This window comes from Lampetra planeri, chromosome 34 (genome assembly GCF_965212315.1).
Source record: "Lampetra planeri chromosome 34, kcLamPlan1.2.h2, whole genome shotgun sequence".
Classification (NCBI taxonomy): domain Eukaryota; kingdom Metazoa; phylum Chordata; class Hyperoartia; order Petromyzontiformes; family Petromyzontidae; genus Lampetra; species Lampetra planeri.
The window spans coordinates 7,610,281-7,630,074 of record NC_136140.1 but is presented as its reverse complement, the minus strand read 5'-3'; the positions used below and the strand labels follow the sequence as shown (position 1 = coordinate 7,630,074).

Sequence of the window (19,794 nt, the reverse complement as noted above, 5' to 3'; positions counted from 1 at the left end):
TGTCACTAGTACAGCACACCGGTGTGTTGGAGAGTCAAGCCACAACATTCACAATCTGAGTACGACGTTTCGCCAGTAATTACAACCGGCTTCATCAGGCGACAGCCAGACTGGTGGAGAAGTCCACCTGTTTCGTTCCTTATATAGAGGCGTAGATGTGTTGACCACGCAGCTGCGCTCTTGCACAATGTGGCGGGTTTTAACGACACATATTTACGCAATCTAACCCAAAACCTCTATTATGGATGATATTGGTCGCGAAAGCGTACTACATGTTAAACTAGTTTCATGATGCCATCATCTGACAGGGTGATGCAATGCTAGTTTCCAGAGTTTCGAATGGAAATGTCATCACTCGTTACTGTGCACCTCCCATAGTTTTAACAAATAGACATGTCTAGTTTCTGACCTCATTGCAGCCTTATACTGATGTGTGCATGCTATTCACCAGGAAACTCAGGGCGTCTGTGTCACCACATTTGGATCCTCCAGAGACTTCCCTGCCTTCTTCACACCAAGAAGCGGCTTCCTATCTCCGTATAATGTGGAGACAGAGGAGGAGGCCGCTGAGCTCATAGGTAACGGGCCACGGAGATAAACCACAAAAATCATCGCTCAGCGGAAGGTCTCTGTTGCCTGGCGAGCGGTATTGCCACTCCACCGCCAGCAAACTCTGCCGGTGTTAATTCGGTTACCTAGAACTTATACCTATGTGACTTTACCGAACGAACCAGAGAGTATGGATTCCTGCAGTTACGAAAGCTTCATACCTCGAACTTGTTATTCCTGTTGACGGTATGTCATAACCACTTGTCGAGCGTGCATGTCCCGTGTGCTCTGTGCAGCGAGCGGGCTGAGGTTGGGGTTGGGCAGCGGAGTGCTGATTGCGGTGCCCGTGCCAGACCGTCACGCCGTGGAGGGGCAGCTCATCGAGGCAGCCATCCAGCAGGCCCTGCGAGAAGCCACGTGCGTCGTCTGTTCCATCAGACATCCCTCTGACGTAGCTCTTCGATGCGTTTTCCGATTGTACCGCGCGCCGTTTGGCACAACGTCGGACATTTCGCTCCACGTGCTGGCAGCTTCCTCAGGAACGAAACCACAGCTCACGTTATTCCTCGATTACGCAGGGCGTGAGCTGCTCTGTTCAGGTCCTGAAGAAGCTGCAAGCATGTCCCGTGAAACGTCGGACATCATGCTGAAGAATACACATTACAACCGGAACACTGCAGACCTGCACGACACAACCGTGCAAAACTTACGTAGTAGTTTCCCTCTGATTGCATGACAGGTAATTAGTCATAACATCGATTCACTGATTAATATCGGTTCTTCCACTCACGATATGTGCAGAAATGTGTGCGCGTGAGAAGACATTACTGACAAATTCAGATAATCATATCCATATGTTACATTTACGATAATGGAGCAGAAACATCGGTTCAAATTAGACATTTTTTTTTACAACCAATACACACAAAATGCTGATAAGTCAGACATAACAGTAGATTATATTTATTTGAATCCAGGTTGTGACCCTGACTCATGGTGATGCATAGCATCACTGTGGGAGATTTTAAATCTTAGCATGTTTGCAGTTTCTGTAATTCTATAATTTTTGCCAATGGCATCTTGTCATGGGACATGGAAATTTCCATTGTCAACATCTAGCATTGCATCGCCCTTTGTCAAGAGATGGGCCCCCGGAAGATAACGTCAAATTAGCTACTTCCGAGAACACTTCAGTCGGCCTTTATATTCACATTTAGGACGCCCCTGTTACATGTCCTGTAAAGTCTTTGTTTTGACTTGCAAAGTGAAAAATGTCTGACAGTGACTTTTATGTATCTGAGCTAGAATTTTGCCTAATTTACTGACAAAAACATGGGCTATCAGCTTGATGCAACATATGTTGTGTATTCATTATTTCGGTTTTTGGGTAAGATCGCGTTATTTATAAAAGTGTCGTAACCCTCCACCACCCGACATGGCCAAACAGTAAAAAATGTCTCACGTTTACAAAGGACAAAATAATACACTTCTTTAGCCCACCGGTGTGTTGAAGAGTGAATCAACATCATTTAAAATTTGAGTAGTACGACGTTTCGCTGGTAATCACATCCAGCTTCATCGGGCGATTTGCCAGAATGGTGAGACTCTCTTGCTCCCAGTCTTAAATGTTGTGTAATTCACCACAGGATAAATATGACCGTTAATGTTTTCACCTTTTACAGGGAACAACAGATCGTGGGAAAGGAAGTAACACCCTTCATCCTGCGGCGAGTTAACGAGCTCACGCAAGGGCAGTCTCTTAAAGCCAGTATCCTTGTTGGTGCGAAAGAAGTTCAACATACAGTGCATACAATCAGGCCAACCTTGTGCTCCATGCCAACACTATACAATATACAATGCAATTTGGATTGACATAGCATCCAAATGCAGCTGAATCTCAGGATGCTCTATAAAAGTAAGACGTGCATTCTGGGGAAATGCTGTATAAAGGTATGTTTAAGACATTTCATAGATTGGAAACATATATGAGACGAGGCAGGTCTTGAACTTTGACTTGAACATGAACAGGAAGTTTCCAGCGCTGATGACCAGGGAGAATGAGTTACATACCCCAGGAGCAGCAGCAGAGAAGGAGGGACCTCCCTTTGAGTGGAGCTTGATGAGACGATGTTGAGATAATGCCTCGGCTACTGGAGCACAGGAGACGTGAAGGGGAGTGGAGTGAAATGAGAGGGAAAAGTTACGCAGGATAGAGTCCATGAAAGATCTTGAAAATGGCAAGGAACTTGATAGAGAGGAACTTAAGGGGAGTGAAGAGGTTGGTAAAGACATTGAGCGTGATGTTGTAGTGCTCGTGTATAAAGTGTACGCACATCTGCGGCCGTCTGGAATGCTCTTCCGTCCGATATGAGGAAGCCACTGGAGTTATGTACTTTTAAATCATCTGGATTGAAAACTGATTTCTTCAGAACTGCTTTTTGTGTTTAGTTTGTTGTCCTTCCCCCACACTCCGATTAACACAGTTGGTTACGTACGGTGCGAAAGAAGTTTTAATGTACATCCAGCTCGCCCTCTGCTGTTAGAGCATCATATAGCAGCGCTCCCAAACGCGCAGTAAGCTCACCACACTTGCGTTTAATATTTGTGTGAGTTTGTTTAAAATTTGGGTTTTTCTGCCTCCCCGAGTGTTTGCACCCAGTCTAAACAAGGTGCAGCCACACGGGCAATTTGGCCGCTCGCCGCTGTGTGTCTTCAGGGTGCACTGTGCCTCGTACTGTTTTACGTCCCGATGATTCGCTCCGCTCGCTGGGAGATCTTCATCGGGAGAGCTACACGGGCACAACCACGGACGCAGCTGCGGTGTGGCCTTCGTCTACGTGAAGCGTCTCGTTTCTCTACCCTGACGAGCGTTCAGACATCGCACTGATAAAGAACAATGCGGATGTTGGAGCCGGGATCGCCTGCAAGCTGTCGGAGAAGCAGCATGGGGCACCCAGTGGACAGAGCACCCTTCGTGCTCTTTCTGAAAAGCAGGAGAAAATGGAGTTGAGGCCGGTGCGTGCTTTCGGGGATCGATGAACGTGGATCACATGTTTCTTTATTAGACTCGTATGCGCATTCACGATTTAATAGCAATGATGTTTGCCCCGGCGGATACATCGGTGGTGTTTTTGTAGTTATGAAAGAACTGCATGTGATTTTGTATGCGCGTGTGTGTGTGTGTGTGGAAGGTGGTTATTGGAGGCTGTAACGTGGACTTTGTTGCAAGAATAAAATCCAGCAATATTCAGGTGAGCGTGCTTGTGAGCAATGGATAATTGTTAATACCTCACAAATAATATTTTTTTACAGATCTTCGGCATGTTATTTCTAGAGTGATGTGGGGAATGTTGTTAGTGCATTGCGCTATCTTGTTTTTGTCCGTGATCACATGCAGATAAACACAGATGATTTGATGCATTTAGCACATGTGTAGTATTCTTGAATGAGGCAGAGACTTCGTAGAGGCCACACGCTTTTATTCCAATAACACTAGTCCTCCGGACTCACTGGGAGAACAGCCCAACCACACAACCTAGGGAGGTACAGCCTCCGGCTCTCTTCTCCTTACTCCCCTTCCCTAGCCTACAGCTACCCAGTTACTCTCCTTCCCTAGCCTATAGCTGCTCAGCCCACTCAGTCCCAGCGGGGCGGCATCCTCGAGGCTTGGGGGTCCAGGATCTCCGGCCGCACCTCCTTCAGCTTCTCCTCAGATTGACCCCCTCCGCTCTCCGGGAGCCGTCTTATATCTCCTCCCTCTGAGGGGCGGGGGTGTCTCGGGGCCCTGGCTCTCGCCAGCCCCCTCCCCTCAGAGCGGTTCCAACCACCTCTCGTCCCTGCCGGTCCGGACCGGTCCAGACCAGTACGTACCTCTCCCCTAGCTTGTGTGACCTGTGTGACCTGTGTCAACCTTGGTGTCAACCTTGACCACGACATCACCCCCCCCTACACAGCACGCAGCCGTCCCGGCTGCATCACTATCCACATCCCAACCCTAACTCGCGAACCAGGAATTCTGAACACGACAAGAACAATGCGTGAGCCTCAACACAACAGTAACAACAACAGAACAGCAACCACAACCGTCCCCAATAATTTACCCCAACCCCCCTGTACACAAGAACACCGCGGACACACCACACCAACGAACAAGGTGACTCGAACACCCAGGCTCCGCGAGGAGGCAGTGTGTCTGCGACAGGTCTCAGGAGAACCTGAGACCCTTCGAACGAGTCCGTGTGGCGGGTCCATCGCCAGAGGCCAGCGTTCCTTGCGGAGGGTCAGGAGGGCCCAAATGACGGGCGTCCGGCACGTCCCGAGGCCCCGGGGACAAAGCCCGCGAGCCGTCTTCCTGCTGGACAGGCGGCCGGCTCGCTTCCCGCTCCTCCGGTGAGGCCACCCTAGGTGGACTCACACCTGCAGCATCCGAAAGAGTGGCAGGGGGTGTCGGAACAACAAGGGGGTCGCGAGGCCCTTCCCCCAACCTGCCGGACACGTCACGCGGCCGGCCCCTGCGAGATGAAGATGTGTGAGTGCGTGGTGTGACATAGGGCTTCAGGCGCGAGGGGTGCACGTACCAAGAACGCCGTCCGCACGCGACCCTAACACACTGGTCCCGAACGACCCGAATAATGTCGACCGGCCCCCGCCAGGGCCGCAGCAATTTCGATGACGTTGACAGCGGCACCTGCGGGCAGTGCAGCCACGCCTTATCCCCTACCGCCCATTTATACCCCGTAACCCGGCGATCATACAGACGCTCATTGGCCCGTTGCCTTGCCCTGGAATTTTCCTGCGCGGCCACCCTCGCCTCGACCAACTTCCGAATATTGAACTGAGCGTGTTCGGACAGTTTCGAGCGAGACGCCGCCGACTGGACCCGCAATTGCACCTCCATGGGGGGGTCGACATCCCTGCTGTACATTAAGTAGAAGGGCGAATAGCCCGTGGCCGCGTGAGGCGCCAACCTATATGCGGCCAGAACTCCGGGAATCCTCAGGTCCCAATCCAACTGTGTGTCGTCTACCTGATGACACAACATAGAGGTAATGGTCCGGTGTAGACGTTCGACCATACCATCGGTCTGCGGGTGGTAGGGGGAAGTCCGGACCTTCTGCGTGCACAAAAGGTCACAAACCTCCCGCAGAAGATTGGACGAAAAGTTCTTTCCCTGGTCGGTTAGCAGCCGTTCCGGGGCGCCCTTATCCAGGACGTAGCCCTGGAGAAACGCCTCCGCAATGGCTGCCGCCGACTGGTTGGGGAGGGGCCAGGCCATAGGCCAACGGGTGAAATATTCAACCCCAACCAGCAGGTACTTATTACCCCGAGCGGTGACAGGGAAGGGACCCAGAATGTCAAGGGCCACCAGCTCGTTAACCCGGGACACCTGAATGGACTGAAGGGGTGGGCAAGCCGCCCTAGCCGGGTGTTTCCGCCGCGCACACTGCGTGCAACTATTCAAAAGGTCGGCGACATCGCGCGCCATTCCCGGCCAAAAAAAATCCAATTGCAGTGTAGCGAGCGTTTTGTGAATACCCAAATGCAGGATGCGTTCGTGCGCCGCCCACACGGCCCTGCCCCGCAGAGCGGTGGGGACGACGATTTTGTAACGCCCCGAGCTGGCGTCCCATGACATGAGGAGACCCTCCCGCAAGCTGACAGTACCTACCCTTCCCTGACAATCTCCCCCTCTCTCCGCACGACGGCGTAACCTGAGGAGGGAATTGTCTTCCATCTGGAACCGTCCCCATTCGTCCAGAGGCAGATCGAGGAGCGAGTCGCGAGCGACCAACACCTGTGAGTCCCCCTCGGTGACAGGTTCCCCATCGACCACCCCTGCTGCCGCCGCCAAGGGGGAAGCCGGAGCGGTACTCGTGGCCGATTTGCATCTCCCCGAGCCCATAAAACACGCGCACCCATCACCCGGAGGGAGGCGTGACAAGCCATCCGCGTTTGAATGTTGTGTCCCCTTCCGGTACACCACCGTGAACGTGTAGTCCTGTAGGACCTCAAGCTAACGTGACAGCTGGCCGGACGGCTGGTCTATTTTCAACGCATACTGTAGCGCGGCGTGATCTGAACGAACCGTAAAATGCCTACCGTATAGGTACGGTCGATATTGTTGAACAAACACGACAATCGCGAGCAGTTCACGGCGGGTGACGCAATAACGTTGTTCTGCCGGAGACAGGACTCTACTGCCGTAGGCAACGACCCGTTCGACCCCGTTGACCACCTGCGAAAGCACCCCGCCGATGCCGGTATTGCTGGCATCGGTGTCCAGGATGAAGGGCAATGTGAAATCGGGATAGCATAAGGGAGGAGCTCGGACAAGGGCATCGCGAAGCGCCCTGAACGCCCTGTCTTCCTCTTCCCCCCAATGGAATTTAGCCCCCTTAGCCGTCAGAGCATGAAGGGGTTTGGCGATCGTCGCAAACCCCTCAACAAACCGGCGGTAATAGGACGCAAAGCCTATAAAGCTGCGGACTTCCCCCACAGACGTGGGCGTGGGCCACGTTCTTACACAGTCAGTTTTAGCAGGATCGGTGGCTATACCCGTAGAACTGACAACGTGGCCGAGGTACCGCACCGATTCACGCAACAGAAAACATTTCTGAGGCTTAAATTTAAGGTTAGCCGATCGCACTCTGAGAAATACAGCCCGCAGTCTGTCCAGATGTTCCTCAAACGTACGGCTGAAAATAATCACGTCGTCCAGATATATAAGACAAGAGTCCCACTGCAGGCCAGCGAGGACCAGTTCCATCAATCTCTGGAACGTCGCTGGAGCTGAGTGCAATCCCATAGGCAACCGATTGAACTGATAAAGGCCCTGTGGCGTACGAAACGCGGTCTTAGGTTTGGAAGCGTCATCCAAGGGCAGTTGCCAAAACCCCGACAAAAGGTCCAAGGTTGAAAAATACCGTGCCCCCGCCAAGGCATCGAGCGACTCGTCCATGCGAGGGAGCGGATACGCGTCCGCCAGCGAAACCTTGTTAAGCTTCCGAAAATCCACACAAAACCTCAAACTGCCATCATGTTTTTTTACAAGCACAATCGGCGCACCCCATGGGCTGTTGGAGGGAGCCACAATGTCAGCGGCAAGCATGTCATTCACTGCCAACCGGACATGTTCCTTCTCTGCCAGACTCAATCGGAACGGATTTTGCCGAATGGGAGCGGAATCTCCCGTATCAATGTGGTGTTTCAATAGATTAGTGCACCCAACATCGAATTTGTGTTTGCTAAAAACATCGGGAAATTCACGAAGCAACATGCGCAGCTTTAATCTTTGTGACTCTGAAAGATTTTCAGCCCCTGAACAGAGAGAATCCATCCATGCCTCATCGACACCCACCTGCGTCCCGAACGCCGGTGCCTCACCGACATGAGCCGCGACGGAGTCAGTGTGCAGCGGCAGCGACGCATGTGCAATGACAGCCCCTCGGTGCACGACCTTCGTCCGCAACCCCGCATTCAGCACCTGAATGAAGGGCTGTCCATCTCTAGGCACAAGCGTTTGTGCACCCACCAGGTCCAACCCTCGCTCGGTCGTATTGGAAGGAGACAACAAAACCCCCGACGTAGCGTCTGCCTCCAGTGGTTTGCGTAACTGAAGCGGTATTAGCATCTGCGCACCCGGCGGAATCCGCACGGTTTCAGACGCCATAGCCGGAACAGTCGTGCAAGCTGTGCGCAGCCGGTTTGGTGAGGGCAGAAACGCCATCCGGCGGCCCGAAGGAAGCTCGATGCAGCCTTTGTCAATTAAAATTTTGATGGGCATCCTCCCCAAGAAGTCCGTACCCAACAAACAGGGAACGGCCAAGGCATCGGAAACCAAAACGGGACCAGATAATTTAATGTCGCCAATACAAATTTGTGCAGTTATTTGGCCAATAATCCCCAGGGAACCCCCATTCGCCGCAAAGCAAGGGACGGAGAACGGGGTGAGTGCCTGACATCTCTTTGGTAACACGTTGTATATGAGGTCTGAAATTATAGTAGCCGAAGCTCCCGTATCGACCAGCAATCGAAATTGAATTCCCTCAATATCCCCGAGAATAACCGACGAGCCCGTCGCCGCGGCCACGACCCTGTGGGCCAACTCGGACCACTGAACAGCGCGAAGTGGCCCCCGAACATCAGCCGCGTTCCGCTCCCCCCCCCTCAACGCAACGCGATTTAGTGGCGCGCCGATTGGCGGTGTATGCGGTGTATGAGATGCGGGCAGGGACCGTGTGCGTGAGGTGTCGCGACATGCCTGGGGTTCTTGTGGAGCGGCCGGTGGACGGGCGGACGATGGTGGACGACCCGGAGCTCGGCGCCGGGGTGCTGGGCAACCCGATGCCAGGTGACCCAGCTGGCCACAGTTGTAGCACGTGACGCGAGCCCACGCCCGCGGGGATCCGTGTCTCCTCCGGGTTTCCCCTTGGCGAGGCCGGTCGGCCCCCCTCCAACTGGCGGCCCGCTGCGACGCGAAGGCCTGGGTATCCGGGACCTCGTCAACTCTTGCAGCGGCGCACGCCGCCACCTGCCCATCCCGCTGGAGGAGCAACTCTGTGTGTAAGTAATGTGCCGCCCCCAGCGAGGAAAGGTTAGCTTCATCTTTGACGTGGACGGCAATCCTCAGTTCCCGAGCCAGCAGCAGCAACTTCTCAAGCACTATGGAGTCCAGGCCCACATCGTCCATTCGAGGATAGGCCGCTTGAGCCAACGCCATCAGTGCACTCTGATAGGCGAGGGGTGTCTCGTCCGCCTCCCTCCTCCGACTGGCGAAACGATGTCTTGTTTCGGATGGAGGTCCATACACTAAGGCCATCCGATTGAGGGCCTCCTGCAAGGTGGAGCGCTCCCTCCGTGGAATAAGGAGGAACGTGGCCAAGGCCACGTCGTCCAAGGCGGAAGGCAGGGCTCGGAGAGCGATGTCGGCAGACCACCCAGCCGTCTCGGCATTTGCCACGAAACGGCGTGAAAAAGCAGCCCAGTCCCCCCCCTTTGCCGCGAAAACCTGCAGCGAAGGCAAGCGCTGTTGCAGCGCCGGGATGTAGTCCCCCCTTGAAGACAGCAGCGTCCCAAGTGCAGTATTTGAAGCATCTTCCGGCGGCAAAATATCCGACCAAATCGGCGGGCACCTACCCGAAAACTCTGCTTCTCCCGATGTAAGGCCGCCGATGCCGGATGTGACGCGAGTCACCTGTGCCCCATGACCTCCTGGGCGGGTGACGTCATCTCCCCCGGAAGCGGTGACCCCCCCGGCGGAAGTGACGTCATCTCCGGCGGCCGCATTCCCAGCGGAAGTGATGTTTCCCCCTCCGGAGGCGATGTCAAAATTTTGCGCGGGAATGGCGCGTTTCTCGGCGGGAACCCGTCCCATCCTCCGGCCTGGTTCTCCACCCGGTGCTCCCGCTCCCCCCAGCGTGAGCTCGTCGAGGATGGAGGCAGCGGCATGGAGGAGATCGGCCAGCCGGGCATGGGCCGACTGGATCGCCCATCCCGACGTCGGCGGACTCCTGGAGGGCCCCGGAGAACCCGAGCCCGCCCCTGCAGACCCGTCCCCCGGAAATGGCGCTCCCGACTCCGGCTCAGCGTCGCCCTCGACGTCCTTCTCCTGGCCCCTGGTGAGCGCTTTCTGTCTTGTTTCCATGTTGGCGAGGTTCGTTGGCCGCTTCTAACACCAGTTGTAGTATTCTTGAATGAGGCAGAGACTTCGTAGAGGCCACACGCTTTTATTCCAATAACACTAGTCCTCCGGACTCACTGGGAGAACAGCCCAACCACACAACCTAGGGAGGTACAGCCTCCGGCTCTCTTCTCCTTACTCCCCTTCCCTAGCCTACAGCTACCCAGTTACTCTCCTTCCCTAGCCTATAGCTACTCAGCCCACTCAGTCCCAGCGGGGCGGCATCCTCGAGGCTTGGGGGTCCAGGATCTCCGGCCGCACCTCCTTCAGCTTCTCCTCAGATTGACCCCCTCCGCTCTCCGGGAGCCGTCTTATATCTCCTCCCTCTGAGGGGCGGGGGTGTCTCGGGGCCCTGGCTCTCGCCAGCCCCCTCCCCTCAGAGCGGTTCCAACCACCTCTCGTCCCTGCCGGTCCGGACCGGTCCAGACCAGTACGTACCTCTCCCCTAGCTTGTGTGACCTGTGTGACCTGTGTCAACCTTGGTGTCAACCTTGACCACGACACATGTGTGAACCTACTTTTCCGGGTCACCTTATCTGTGGGTAATTGTGGATCATTGTGAAATTCATCACATCAGATAAATTGAGTGCCAGTGGTAACCACTACTAGATTCCTCTTCTATCCAAGGCAATACTAGGATAAGTTTGCCATCTGAAAACTCATATCCATGAAAAAACTCGGATATTAAGAAGAATGGAAAGTGGATAACGGGAGTGTTTTCGGGTAAATTTTATGATGTGGATCAATTAACAAGTATCACCCGTAAAAACAAAGTTTTTCACTATAAATCCTTTATATGCGTGGCGGCTAGAGTCCTCTCGTCCTCTGGCTTGAGATGGCTGCCATCTATGGGTCAGATGATTGTCTGCCAGCATTAAGCAATTGGTAATTAAATATAATTTTTTTGTCCGAAAAAGTGTAAAATTTCGGAAAAAAAATTTCACGAACATTAATTCTCACGCACAACGAGTCTATGTGGAAAATGTCAGCTCGATTGGATCACGGGAAGTGGGTTAAAAAACGACCGAAAGATTTGCACGGTCGTAAGCAAGCAAGCAAGCGCGCAAGTGAACTTAATATTAAGGATTTTTTAAAACATAGCATAAGATGACTGTCATTGTAATTAACTTCTGTCTATCATAATCCTCGGCGTTTTCCTATTGGTCGTAAGCTTGCATACCTGTTGCAATTCCTTTCCACTGTCGTGCACGCATGCATGCAGTTTGGTGGCCAAACGAACTACGGCTCGGTGCGCCAGTCGTTTGGCGGTGTTGGGAGGAACCTTGCAGGTGAGTTGGCAGGACTCTCCAATGTCTTTGATCCATCCCTGGCAATTAAACTTTGCCGAGACAGATCAGGGACATTTTGATTTAAAGCTTTCGTGACTGCAGGGATTCATCTTCTTGGTTCTTTCGGTAAAGTCACGTAGAATGGAAATAATAAAATAAAAAAAATTAAAACATAAAAATAACATTTTGATTTAAAGCTTTCGTGACTGCAGGGATTCATCTTCTTGGTTTTTTCGGTAAAGTCACGTAGAAGGGAAGTAATCAAATAATAAAAATAAACATAATAAAATAATTCTCACGACGTTTCGGCCACAACGCAAGCAGCCGTCCTCAGGTGAAGAACAGGTCTGTCGGAAAGACAGCTGTCTGACAGCTGTCTGACAGCTGTCTTTCCGACAGACCTGTTCTTCACCTAAGGACGGCTGCTTGTGTTGTGGTCTGTTTTTCCGACAGACCTGTTCTTCACCTGAGGACGGCTGCTTGCGTTGTGGCCGAAACGTCGTGAGAATTGTATTTTATTATGTTTTATTTTTATTACTTTATTATTTCCCTTCTACGTGACTTTACCGAAAGAACCAAGAAGAGAGATCAGGGACACTTATGCCACATTCCAATGAGCAATGCAATTGGTAAATCAGACAGGTGGGCTTGGCCCTCATTTCTCCTCCAGCCGTACCATACCTGTGCCCGGGCTAAGCCAGTCCCAACTGGGCCATGTCACACGGTGGGCAGTGCGTCTCACTTTCCAAAGGAGAGATTTAAGACCTTCACCTCAGTCACCCTCGAAAACAGTCGTGTTACATCAGACCGCCGACGTGGAAATGGCACGAGTGTCCGACGACGTCTTGTCAATTAGGCCAACTTCAGGGGCATGTTTTTCGTGAAAGAATCACAGCGTAAAATATATATAGATCGTTGTTTGAGTTGGCATAATAGATTTTTGCATTAGGCCAAGTTTCTGTCGAAAGACCGTGACCCAAAAATGTATTATGAATCACAATATTAGCTGTGAAAACCTACATCTTAATAAAACATATTGCGCCCATAATGTAAAGAAATGTTTTAAAGAATGTTTTTATTATGTCAAGGGGATCCCCGTAATGGGAAATTGTCCCTCAAGTATATGTTGAATTTGGTTTTTAAAATATATGATGACTTCCCCTCCGGCTGCACAGGGTAAGGGGCAGGAAATTGGGTAGGAACGGGGGGGTTGAAGTTGATGGCACCACAAAGCTCTTAAAGCTGTTTGGACAGGAAACGAACCAAGCTGGGCCGTTCCTGGCTCGGGTCTGGTTTCTCTACTGGCATTGGAAACGTAGCATCAGGCTGTGTGTTGTGCAGATGGGCTGGCACGGCTGGGCACGAATCCCCTGTTCATCTCGGCCGTGGGCGAAGACGCTCTCGCCCGCACGCTGATCTCCAACATCAGCCACATGGTGCGTGATGGACTGGCTTCCTCCAGCAGTACAGACGCTTGTCAGCAAATGTGAACACAATCCATCGTATTGGTTAATACATTAAATCAATATAAATACGGCATTAATAGGCATACACAAGTTAACCAGCAAAATAGACATTTTGGAAAAGTTTGTTGAGAGAGCAACGGGGACGTTTAATTGTTTTCGCAAAAACCTAATCAGCTCTGTTAACTCAGTTAATGTGAACCATTTATATACAACATACACAAAAATGATTGATTATTATACTCACTATGAATGCATGGATTGTGAAAGTGAAAGTATAGTCATATTAATGAATCATGCATCATGACCACTCGTCAATAGTTTAGCACATCACATGTAACGCCTCTGCATTCATTTTGATCCATAACATAGTTGTTTTGGGTTAGATCGCGTAAATATAAATGTGTTGTTAAAGCCGCCACTACCCGGTTAATTTTGATATTGGGCATGTGAATTGTATCGGTATTCTAATTTACCACACGGGCTCTCTTGTTGGCAGCAGATGGCAGTACCACAAAATCAAATGTTGCAATTGTACGCTCCCACGTCTTCAACTTCCACTGACTGACGTGGTGAAGAATGGTCAACTAAACCCAAGGACCCGATGGGATGAGGAAGGCTTCATCCACCAGTGGATTGACAAATGGATGAATACTTATTTTCCATGCAATATTACATTATAATCAGCTATTGAAAATGTTAAGTATATACTGTGCTGTCTGAACACTTAAATAGAGCCCTGTGCAAATGGAGAAAAGGACCCTTGAGCCCTTGGTCCAAAAATAACTTAGCGGTACCGCCCAGGGTGGCAAATGTAAACAATGATTTTCCTGAAGCATTTTAAGCGTAGATTACAAATAGGTTTGATAGCAAGGTCACTGTGGTAGCTGGTAATAGTAAAACAAGGATTCCATGACAATATCATAGTTTTTTTGAAAAAACATTTTGGAGAAATGTGTGTTATGACACGGCTACGGAATACAATGTACGTATGAAATATGTTTGTTAAAACAGACCGTGAACGGTATATGGTAACACCATTGGAACCTCATTTGCCAGTAGCAAAATATGATAATTGTTTTTTTACATTTTTATCTGGCAACAAAACTGACAACTTTTTTATACAAACATGATTCCTTGTTAAAAAGGTGTCAGTTTTGTTGACAGATAAAAGGGTAAAAAAACAATTAGCATATTTTCCCACATGGCAAATGAGGTTCCAATGGTGTAAATGCTTACCCCGAGCTCTCATACTCTGATGGTGCATTGTCCTTGAGTTGTGCGCCTTTTGGCGTCATCTGGTCCAACACCATGTGAGACCAGGCTCTAAAGAAAGCTGTCTCGGGTGTGGACCAATCAATTTCAAGGACAGTGCATACATTATCAGAGTTATGTTTTTTTTGCATTTCGACTGCAGATATTGTGGTCAATGCAAACATGACTCCTTGTAAAAAAGGTGTCAGTTTTGTTGCCAGATAAAAGGGTAAAAAAACAATTATCATTATGGTATATGGTAAGCTTGCATTAAATTGTAGCTATGAGTAGCATTTGCCACCCCAGTCGATTACGGTACCTACCAACCCTCTTGGCTCATGGGCTACAGACACGTATACACGCGAGAATTAGACACCCGCGGAAGGAGAGCGACGGGCACGGAGCTCTGCGGACGCGCATCCTAACGCGAGCCCCTTAACGCCTGTGCGTGACGGCGCAGGATACGAGTGGGATCGCGCGAGTGGCGGGCGCCAGCACAGCAACGTACTGTGCGGTGCTGGACCACGCGGGGGAGCTCACCGTGGGCATCGGCGACATGGACGTCCACCGGCGCATCACCCACGACTACGTGAGCAACGCGGCGGGGGCGGGGTGGGGGGGCCTGCACTCGTTGGGGCACGGCCTTCATGAGCCGGCAGGCAGGCGGGCGGGCCCCGCGCTGGTGCCCGTCATCAGCGTGGCATTGCGCTGCTCGGCTGGTTGAAGGGAGGGTGTAGAGATGGCCAGCTGGGTATTTATGCATGTGACAATGCACCGATTTACCGATTTCAAATCGAGCCATGCGTGTAGGAATTGATGTTCATAGACTCCCGTTTTCATTTATTTATCTTTTTCCACCGATTTCATCACAGATTTTGCAAATCGGTGTCTCTCGAAGTTTTGAACGACCTTTTATTGGAGAGAACAGCCCACAGAAGTTGATATTACAGAGCTATCTCTTAAGATCCCTTCAAGTGACTTCCGTTTGACCCAGTTGGAGGCAGCACTTTCCCACCCACCCTGTCGCCCAGACAGGATGGTCAAGCGATATATTCATTCTCCGAGCTGGAATTTAGTGCGGATCCAAATTGCATGTGATGGGTTTTTTGTGCAGTCTTTCGTGACCGGGCTGAGACCGACCATCAACTCTCTACGCTTAAGAACCAAGTTTAATCGGCGGCGGCTGCCAGGATTCAAACTTAGAATTTCGGCGATGCTGGCCTAGTGCTCTGACTGCTAAACGGCCACCTTTGTTTTTCACTTCTTGTATGTTGTACAGTATGTTGTCTTCAGTCCACGTGACCCCGACAGCCACGAGGGACGTAATACTCGCCACAGTGTCAAAGCAAAGTCGCTATTCAAATCGAATCGTGACCCCAAAAATCGTGACAATTCGTCTTATCTTACGTAGATTTATATAGCGTCTTATTCCAAGGTGATTTTCAACAATGATGAAATTGCACGTAGGACAATAGTCGTTGAACTGAAGAGTGGGGTTATTCAAAGTGGTGGAGTCGTTATGGTGACAGGAGAACAGGTGGGAGATGTTAAGGTGAAGCGAGCAGCTGGTAACCCGAAGGTTCAGATCCCGATTGGGGTTTGACTCAGCCCATCATCCCGCTGGGGGTCGATAAAATAAATACCAATTGTCAGGAAGTCAAGGGTGGTTTTTCTATGGATAGGCTCACCCCCATCGTAGGAGTGTGGAATTTCAACCATTTGACTCAGGGCTGTAAATGGGAAATGAGGACCAGTGCCCCAATGATTATTTGAACAATAAATCTCTTGTTTACGTATGTATATTTAACTTTTTGCACTGTACGTAGCCAACCGTGCTAACCGGAGGTGTGGGGGAAGGACCAGGACGTGGAGAGAGGTTAAGGAAGGGTCGGGGAAGGCCTGGCTGTTGCTGGAGGGGCGGGGGCATGAAGTAGCAGTAGCAAGATGGGCCTGGGAGAACAGATGGGTTGGGGGAGGGGGGGGGGTGAATCGCTGCCCACTTGTACATCCAGCCATGCCTTGCACGGCTGCGCCTGTGCGTCGTCATCGCGGTGGCTCGAGCGATGCGAGCGCGTCTGTTCCCCGGGGGCGCAGGTGCAGGGGTTCGAGCAGCAGATCGGCTCCGCCTGCATCGTTTGTGTGGACGGGAACCTCCCCGTCTCCACCATCGACTACGTGTGCGGCGTGGGCAAAGAACACGGCGTTCCGGGTAGGAACCGCCAGCGTGCTGTGTGCTGCTGGGAGATTTTGCGGTTAATGACGGAAAGCTGGAGCGGGGAATGTACATTTCGGACACCAGTAAAGATGCGGGCGCCTATTAATATGTTCAAGAATTGGCCTTTTACTTGGACATAGTATGCCAATCGATTAGGATGGCAATTTAGTTACAAATGTATTGTCCACCTTACTTGGTAAGGGATAATTGCTTTTGAAATACACTGTTGGGCAAATTCGGTCGAACTGACTCTTCCACCCGATGTGAGATGACGATGTCGCAGTTCATTTCACTAAGGTGTCAGACCGCTGACTTATTCGATAAAGAAGCCACATTTTACGAGAGGATGGATATTTTTCTGAACTGCTTTCGGGTTGTGCGGCGTGTCGTTTGAAAACAACATCAGCGAGCCATACAGCACAACCGTGAAAACCTACATGGTTCTATTGATAACAATCGGCAAAATAATAATGTATTGTTAGGATTGTTTTGGAATGTTGACTGTGTGCTTGCCTACTTTGTGGAACTGCCCCTATAGCATTACCCCTGCCCATATTTATATCCCATGAATTATCGTGGTGCGCTGTCGTGATGACCGATGTCCACTCCACTGCCTCCTGGTGTAGTCTGGTTTGAGCCGACCGATATCGACAAAGCCAAGAAGCCATTCCTGTCCGGCAGCTGGAGGGGTCTCAGCGTGACCTCTCCAAACCTCGCTGAGCTGCTGGCCATGAACAGCGCACTCGGTCTCGCCACACCTGACGGTGAGAAACTCCTACAATATCTATCATTAAAACTGAAAAACTACACAATAAGGGAGACGTTTTGCCAAATGGTCATCTTCTTCTTAGCGGACAGAACATTCCTCCGGACGAATGTGAGTTGTTGTTATTTGTGACTGTGTCAATGGAGTCACAATTTTTGTTGTATAATTTGTACAACAATCCAGGGCCCAAAGCAGTAATTTTTTACTTTACAAGAACCCAACCGTACAGTCCTTCGCGAGGTATACCTGAAAACCAAACGAGCAGCGATACCAAGGCATCACGGTTACGGGTATGAGACCTATAAGGGGAAGGTTGGATCCGTCACACCGCCACCGTGGGGGCGACGATCATCGTGTGTCGCGTATTCATAAGGAGGGGGGAGAGGGGGGGGCAGGGGATAATGTAATACGACAAAATCGAAAAATAAAGTAACATCAACACGATCCTCGGGTCTAACCAACGATCATTATGCGTTTGCGGGAATGTGGCTGCGTCTCAAGTCCACCTCCGACCCCCAGCTCCCCGTTTGTCCGGCTCTTCATGCTGGTTCAGCAGAAGCAGTGACTTTTTATCCTCATATTCCAATTCCTTCCCTTTCAGTTAGTGGCTAAGGTGATCCATTCCTGCTAAGGTGAGGTTTCTATTCCAGAGTTCCCAAGGAGGGAGTTACGGATGAAAACAATGTTCATGAGGCAGATTCACCCACATGTACTTAATTTCATGTCAAGATGCCAACCATGCTAATCGGAGGTGCGGACCAGAGTTCCTTCTGCACCTCCGATTAGCACGCTTGGCTCAGTGCGTACGTTGCGAAAGAAGTTCAACATACATAAGCAGTTATCTTTGTTGTTTAATAAATGTGCCTCATGGAAGTTTTGTTCCAGTAGTGCTAATCATCTCATGAGCTGAAGGAACGTTCATTTGGAACTCAGAGAAATGCATCGCCCCCTGTTCGAGAATGGTCCGCAGAAGTAGATACCACACAACTACTTCTACGATCTCTTCAAACGACCACTTACCCATACTAGCGATGCTATACATTCCCAGTTTTAGTCCAATAGTGATCATTTGCATCTTGGCATGAAATGAAGTAGCCATTCCAAACTCCCGCAGCACAGTGCGACACATTGTTAGAGAACGGCCTGTGATAAAGAGAGACCATGAAACGGCATTTCAGAGCCCTCAAAGTCACCGCTTTTATCCACACACCAGGGGAAGCACATTCTGCGACCCCTGTTGCAGAGAAATGTTCATCGCGTGGCAGTCAAACAGATAATTTATTTCATTATCACAGCTGGACATTCGCTGTCGTTGGTGACCTGGCTGAGCCCATCAGCTCACCGCACTTGAGAACCCGTTTTGAATTATAGGTGGCTCAATCCTGGACTTGAAGTCAGGGACGCGGTAGTGCCAGCGCAGTGATGAAGGAGGAACCCAGCACCAGTTCAGATATCACTCGCTGCTGAGGTTAAACCGTGGCCAGGAATTCAACTCGGGTCACCAGATGTACTAACCATTGCATCAACACTCCACCTGGCAGTCACCAATAGGGTTTTACAAACATGATATGTGCGCGTTAATATATGCACATGCTTAGGAGTATATTTGTACACATTTCAGCGAGTCGTAGGCAGATGCATGATTAGTTCACGAAAGAGTTTGCGGCAACCCCATTGCAAGGCCATTAGATTTTTAATTCTTGACATGTAACCTTTAACTCCCATCGTAGGAATGTATCGTGACTGCCGACTATATATTCAACATACTTCAACCGCATTAAAGTGGTTTTGTTTAAAATGGCAAACCTAATTCGTGCTGAGAGGCTTAACTTCACAGACTGTTTCGTTTGTAAGTGACAGGACCGTTGTGGAAAAACCGTTCACGTCTCTCTCTTGCGCTGACAAAAGGTTAAGATAATTTCTGAGGCGGGCTGATGACAAACACAAGCCAATCAATGTGGGGCCCTTTTGCAAAAAATCGTCCAATTCTAAGTGTTGAGGAATGTGAACTCAGCTCCGGCTTGCGTACCGGTCATCCAATTCTGATGTTGCACTCACCTTCTGTTGCGAGGGAGGCATTCCGGCCAGCAAGCACAGGAAACGCTTTTGACAGTAATTGCACAATTAAAGTTGCTCTCTCGCACATAGCACATCCTACGCCTATTTGTCAGTCTGTGTCCGTCTTATTATTGAAAAGTGAGTTTGCCGCAATGTAATGTTTCGCCAAACTATTCCATATTCAATGCCACGATGTGACGAGTTTAACGCTATCACTTTCCCTTCACCTTTTTTTTAACGTATTTCACGCGTTTATCTTTGTTGTTTTTGTGCTTTGCTGTACTTCAAGAACAAAATTGCTTAAGCGTTCATCAGCTGTAATTCACTCATCATAAGTCCGCCGTGAGTCTTCTAATTGACAAGGCTTGCGGAGGCCCTCATCCAGCCGGGTGCTAGTGGCGCGCACACCCGTAATCTGCACCGTGGAGGCAAGGGTTGGTGGGTCACTCGAAATTTTTTAAACTCCCTACCCGTTGTCGTCGAGGTCACCATATCCTGGCTTACCAGGGCATGGCAGTACA

The 19,794-nt window shown here is 50.5% G+C and overlaps 1 protein-coding gene across 2 annotated transcripts in view; it reads left to right on the top strand.

Annotated features, from left to right (window-relative positions):
* Positions 1-19,794, top strand: part of LOC144730092 (uncharacterized) — a 35,178-nt gene that overhangs the window by 7,337 nt on the left and 8,047 nt on the right. For both annotated transcript variants that reach the window (XM_078610647.1, XM_078610648.1), the window contains 10 exons: positions 452-578; positions 846-966; positions 2,232-2,317; positions 3,425-3,564; positions 3,741-3,800; positions 11,451-11,517; positions 12,859-12,953; positions 14,695-14,823; positions 16,329-16,443; positions 17,076-17,213. In XM_078610647.1, the coding sequence (XP_078466773.1) occupies positions 452-578; positions 846-966; positions 2,232-2,317; positions 3,425-3,564; positions 3,741-3,800; positions 11,451-11,517; positions 12,859-12,953; positions 14,695-14,823; positions 16,329-16,443; positions 17,076-17,213 (1,078 nt within the window). The remainder of the gene's footprint in view (positions 1-451; positions 579-845; positions 967-2,231; positions 2,318-3,424; positions 3,565-3,740; positions 3,801-11,450; positions 11,518-12,858; positions 12,954-14,694; positions 14,824-16,328; positions 16,444-17,075; positions 17,214-19,794) is intronic.